This window comes from Mus caroli, chromosome 3, assembly GCF_900094665.2.
Source record: "Mus caroli chromosome 3, CAROLI_EIJ_v1.1, whole genome shotgun sequence".
Lineage (NCBI taxonomy): Eukaryota > Metazoa > Chordata > Mammalia > Rodentia > Muridae > Mus > Mus caroli.
The window spans coordinates 110505398-110511480 of NC_034572.1; the positions used below are offsets into that span (position 1 = coordinate 110505398).

General features: G+C 41.6%; 1 protein-coding gene across 2 annotated transcripts in view; it reads right to left on the minus strand.

Annotated features, from left to right (window-relative positions):
- The window catches only part of Agl (amylo-alpha-1, 6-glucosidase, 4-alpha-glucanotransferase), a 58976-nt gene that overhangs the window by 39725 nt on the left and 13168 nt on the right, over positions 1-6083 (minus strand). For both annotated transcript variants that reach the window (XM_021157864.2, XM_029475200.1), the window contains exons 3-5: positions 4338-4548; positions 2943-3109; positions 1921-2124 (exon numbers count right to left, since the gene is read on the minus strand). In XM_021157864.2, coding sequence (XP_021013523.1) covers positions 1921-2124; positions 2943-3109; positions 4338-4548 — 582 coding nt within the window. The remainder of the gene's footprint in view (positions 1-1920; positions 2125-2942; positions 3110-4337; positions 4549-6083) is intronic.

Consider the following 6083-nt stretch of genomic DNA (forward strand, 5'->3'; position numbering starts at 1 on the left):
TCTCAGCTTGGCGATTTGTATTTATAACCCTAGCACTTGGCAACCCAGGTAGGACTGCCAAAAGCTTAAGGCTTAGCCAAAGCTTAAACTTAGCCTAGTCTACAAAGTGGTTTCCAGACCAGCCTGGGCTACAAAGTGAGATCCTACGTCAAAAACAAAAAAATAGAAAACCAAAACAAAAAAACAAACCCAAAAACCCCAGAACCTAACACTACTACAAGTTTCCCATGTATGTAGGTGTGATAAAAGACAAACTCCTATCTGATGCAATATGGACAGAAGTAACATAAACATGAAATTGTGCCTTTAAGACATGACTTCCCATTTTCACTAAGTGTAGCAACAGGAGGCAGAGCAGTCATATTTGATTAAACACTGGAAGCTAAGTGTTTGAGATGACAGAGTAACCCAGAAGAGAAAACCTAATCTGGAATCTGAAAGGGATAAATCCAGTTTCTTACTAAACTTCTTAATGAGCCACTGCCTAAGCAATATTCTAACTCTCTCTCTCTCTCTTTTTTTTTTTTTGAGTTTTTCGAAACAGGGTTTCTCTGTATAGCCCTGGCTGTCCTGGAGCTCACTCTGTAGACCAGGCAGGCTGGCCTCGAACTCAGAAATCCACCTGCCTCTGCTTCCCAAGTGCTGGGATTAAAGGCATGAGTAACCACTGCCTGGTGAGTATTCTAACTCTTACCAATGGTAGCTATGTGTCCATATGTGGTTTGCTAATTTGATGTGAATATCATGGATATCTAAGTCATTTAATACTGCCAGTTTTCAAGCGGTGAATATGAAGTTACTGAAATACAAAGTTTTCACTATAAACTGTGAAGCCTGGTTCCAAATTACATGCAGAAATATCACATTTTGCAATGTATCTTTTTAAAAATCCAATTTTGTTTGCTATTTCTATTAGAGATTATTACCAATAGTGATGCACTATATGCATATACTTTTAAATAACTTCCTAATTTCTATGGCTACACGTCCTTGGACTACCCCACCCAGAACTCCCATTGTTGACGTATGTAAAGCAGTGGTTGCCAGACTTTTCATACTGCGGCTCACACAGTGGATCCTTGTTAGGCACATGGGGTTAAAGCCGAAGGCCATGGCCCAGGCCTCAGGAAGCCAGCTGCTCTGACGGGCAAGGAAAGTAAGTATCTCCTCAGAAGATCCCTGTCAGGAAAATGTGACACAGTTTGTAGACTTCTATCTGGGATCCCAAACAACCTAGTTATTCTTTTCACTATTGGAGATGTCACAGTATACTCTTTTATCACGTAAAAGGTTTAACAATAATATTCTCTCCAGTTATGGAAACTGTTGTTGTCATTATTATTTGGTTTCTGGGGATAGAGTCTTATAATGCAGCCCTTCTGGTCTGCAACTCAGAACGTAGTCCAGCCTTGTCTTGAACTCATAGTAATCCTCCTGCCTCTGCCTCCCAACTGTTGGAATTGCTGCCATCCCTGCCATGCTTAGCATCACACTGTAAAATGTGAGCTGAGTTCCTGCTGTACAGACCCCCGCCCCTGACAGTCGGAAAGCACATTCAGGTGGGAACATGTGCCCTATGTCCTTTCATGTATCCTCCCATTCTCAGAAGCACGCAGACGACATGCTCGCCTGACACTACTTTCCTTGGAAGAAAAAGGTTTTATTCCATAAAATGCTTTTTTTTTTAAATTGAAGGACTCTTCATTGTTTTTTTGATCTTTAGAATGAATTTATAAAGGGCCAGGGACACGGCTAAGAGGCAGGCAGGCAGGCAGCTTGCTTAGCTTAGCATTTATGAGGTCCAGTCATCAGCTCCTCACACTACTACTTCTAACAATTATAATGTAAAGTGCAATGAAAATATTAAAAAATAAAATAATAACAATTTAATGTGCACGCTGAGATCACTGAAGCTCATACCAGTATGATTGTAGACCACGTCGGTAATGCAAAGAATATTCCACTCCCTTTTCAGCTTCTCCACTAACTGCCCAACGTCACTCCAGGTGTATCTTTTACTAGGCCTTGAGAAGTCAGGATTCAGCTCTAACTGATCGGCAAGGGAATAGCATGACCGGGACAGTCCAAGAGTCTGCAGTGGGGTGAAGTGAATCATGTTGTAACCTACAAATGAGAAAACACAGAGCACTGTGTGAGGAAGCAAGCAGGTCAACCTAAGGCTGAGCAAAGTATAAACAGTAGCTTTCTCCGGGACTTCTCAACAGTAAGACAGCCCTGCCAGGGGAGACGGAACCCACAATAGGGAATTTACATAAAAGACTGCCAGAAAATCTACAGAAGTCTTCAGGTGCTCACGGTCCTCATCAAGGAGAAGCGGGGAGTGACATGATGGCCATGGTAACCACGGCCACAGCCTTAGCTACTGTCAGGTTCAACTGTAGTTGCTGACAGCACAGAGCGGCAAAATATCCTCCTAGTGTAATGCTTTAAATGTCTCACGGGGCTTGCGGTCACCACAGCGATGCCACTGACCTTCCATTCCCTGCTTTATAAAATATTTAGCTTGAAAGCAGAAGGTTGATGCTACTCTTACCTCCAGGAAAACACAACCTAGCTTCATTTTACTCTTGGCATGCCCAGTGGCATGTGCCTTCTATATAGAAGATAGATAACCAATATCGGCTAATTAAAACTATATATAATGACACATTTTCCTTCATATTTTTATTCATTTTCCTTTAAAAACTTATCACTAACTTTCATGTGCTAAATAAAATTTTATAGATGATAATCATTTTATGACCAATTGCTCCCTTTGTTAACCTGACCCACATAACCTGGTATTTGTGGACATTGTAGATTTTCTTTTTATTAGTACATTGGTAAGCAAGATTAAAAGGAGAAAGAACGCCTTGGAGAGCTGTATCATTGCAGCTCTGGTTAGTTTTCAAAGAAAAGAAAAAGAAGGCAAGCAACACTACCTGACTCCTTTGCCACCCTTAGCCGGCTTTCCCACTCATCGAAGGGTCCTAAGCACTTTGCTAAGAACGTCTGCAGAGTGACACAGTCCAAGGGTAACACGTGGTTATCAACTCCAATGCGTAAAATAGGATCCACGACAATGTAACCTCCTCCACTTTTCTCATTTCTAAGGAAAAAGAAAAGAAAACATTCTTAGTGGGAAAATAAGTCATTAGCTCAGTCGGATTCTATCTCAAAGGTTGATGGCCCACTTAAGTCCCTCCCTCCCTTTTATTCAGGGTCTTATGTAGCCCAAGCCACCTCAAACTTACTATGTAGCTGAAGAAGATCCTGAAGTCCAGATCTTCCTGCCTCTGTCTACCCAGAGATGGAATACAGTCATGTGCCACCACACATGGCTAAAATATGTTTACTTCTAAGTATATGGAAGTCATTTACAAGGTTCTATCTATCTATCTATCTATCTATCTATCTATCTATCTATCTATCTATTTAAGTGCACTGTAGCTGTCTTCATGCACACCAGAAGAGGGCATCAGATCCCATTACAGATGGTTGTGAGCCACCATGTGATTGCTGGGAATTGAACCCAGGACCTCTGGAAGAGCAGTCAGTGCTCTTAACTGCTGAGCCATCTCTCCAGCTCTCCTCCCCTCTCCTCTCCTCTTTCCTTCCCTTTTTCCTTTCCTTTCCTTTTCTTTCTTTTTTTCCTGCCTGCCTGCCTGCCTGCCTTCCCTCCTTCCTTCCTTCCTTCCTTCCTTCCTTAGGCAGATGCCTGTGGAAGCCAGAAGAGGGCGATGGATCTCATCTCCTGGAGCTGGAGTTAAGGAGGCTGTGAGGCACCTGATGCAGAGGCTGAGAACTAAACTTGGGTCCTCAATGAGCGAGCGGTTCAAGCTCTTAACCATTAAGGCAACTTTCCAGGCCCAGAACAGGATTTTGTGTCCTTTCCCACCTACTGTATATCTAAATAGAATAAAATATGGCATCCAGTGATGTTGACTGATTAGAAAATAAATATGCTAATGTCTATCAGTGACAACATCATTCAAATAAATAGTATCCTATAAACCAACGATAGGAAAAGCTTGGAGTTTAACTTGAATCTGCAATAGGATCTACAGTGAACACAAACTGAACGTGATTGCGTCCCAAGTGTAGTTGGGCAGTGGTGGTGCACGCCTTTAATCCCAGCAGTCAAGAGACAGAGGCAGGCCCATCTCCAGGGTTCACAGAAAAACCCTGACTCCAAAACCAAAAACCAAACACCAAAAAAAAAAAAAAAGGAAAGAAAAACAAAGGGGGCAGGGGAGCAAGCACTGTAGATATGGCCCAGCGGCGGCTCACACAGTAACAGATAACCTGAGTTATAGACGATGTTAACTCCAGCCTACCCTTGAAGGAAGTAGTACTGGAAAGATCCAGACTGCTGCAGATGAAGTTTACAGTATTTATCAGAATCATCTTCTCTCTCTGTTGGGTTTTCCCAATCCAAGGAACGGAACTTTTCTCGATTAAATGCTTCTCCAGGCAATGGGTAATTTGTATATACAGTGACAGCTTTTCCTTGTAGAGTTGGGCCTAATCGGAACTGTAGCTCAAATCCTAAACAAGAACCACAATTGAAGAAATCACTTTAATAAGCTGATTGAAGGACTTAACGTTCAAACAGGTACATTATAGAGAACATGAATTTTCAAATATAGTTAAGATAATTTGTCATACCTAAAACTACTTTTGGAACTACTTGGCATTTTGATTTAGATGAATTTTATAGTTTAGCAAATATAATCAGTATCCCAGAACTGTCTCCTCTGAAGCATCCTCCTTCCCCTTTCCCTGGAATCTGATTCCTACTCACACAACTGAGAGCTGTACAGATTCCTTCCCAATGGTTGGTTCTAATCCCTCCACCGTTCCACTCTGAACCCATACTGTCAACCCTTGGTCAACCACTCAGATGTGGTGTCTGAGCAGAGATCTTCTCTGCTATTTCACAGACCAAAATGAAGAGAGTGAGTCTCCACATCAGAGAACAGGATCATATGCAGAACTTGGGAAATGTCACAGGACAGCTGTGACTGCACAGAAAAACGTAGCAGACTGTAGAGTCTAAAGGAGTATTCTGGAAGCTTTGCAGTGCATTTTTACACCTGCCCAAGCACAGTAGGGTACCAATAAAGGCCTGACAACCTTCCCTAGGGATGGAAAGCACTGGCTTGCAGGATCTGTTGACTTCCTTACAGAACAACCTCATCATGTATGATCTAAAGCTACCAGACATATCACTGGGCTCAGAACTGGGAAGGGTTGTGTGCAGTAGGTTATGCATATGTGTCTGCATATGTGGCAGACACACACTACTGCACATATTCACACGTCTCATAATTATTAAAGCTTTGTAGATCCTGAAAGTCAAGATATCCCCAGTTTTACCAAAGTTAAGCTGCTTCTATGAAAATATATCTGAGACTTCTGTGTGACAAATATTTTGTTGTAAGAGGGGAAAAAACACTTATGTTACAGTTAAAATTGCAGTTTACTCAACAGAAAGTTTAAGTTGGTTTATAGTAGACTTTTAAAAAATTATTTCTTTTGTTTTTTGACTTTATGATTATATAATTTAACATTTCCTTGTTCTCTTTCAAATTCATGGCCTTTAAAAAATTTTTTTTACATATGTACACACACACACACACACACATACTTCTAAAAACATAAATACAAACTGCCCAGCCTGTATAATGTTAATTGTATGTAAGTTTTTTGGGTTGACCATTGGGTACTGGAGGAAGTCTTTTCCTCCTGCTCTCAGCATTTCTTAGTTGTCTGCAGTTCTCTCTGTAGAGCTGAAGCCTCGAGAACTTTTCTCCACCCATGTTAGCTTGTCTTTTGATGCCACCCGTGTTCAGCTCAGACTTGTTTACAATGATCAGTATGTGAGATTTATGATTCTATCCAAGCTGATTAGGAATACAGGGCATGTGAGGTTTAAATATAGCTGGTTGTGGCGGCACATGCCTGTAATCCTAGCATTTGGGTGGTAGAGGCACATGCCTGTAATCCTACCATGTGAGTGGGAGAGGCACATGCCTGTAATCCTACCATGTGAGTGGGAGAGGCACATGCCTGTAATCCTA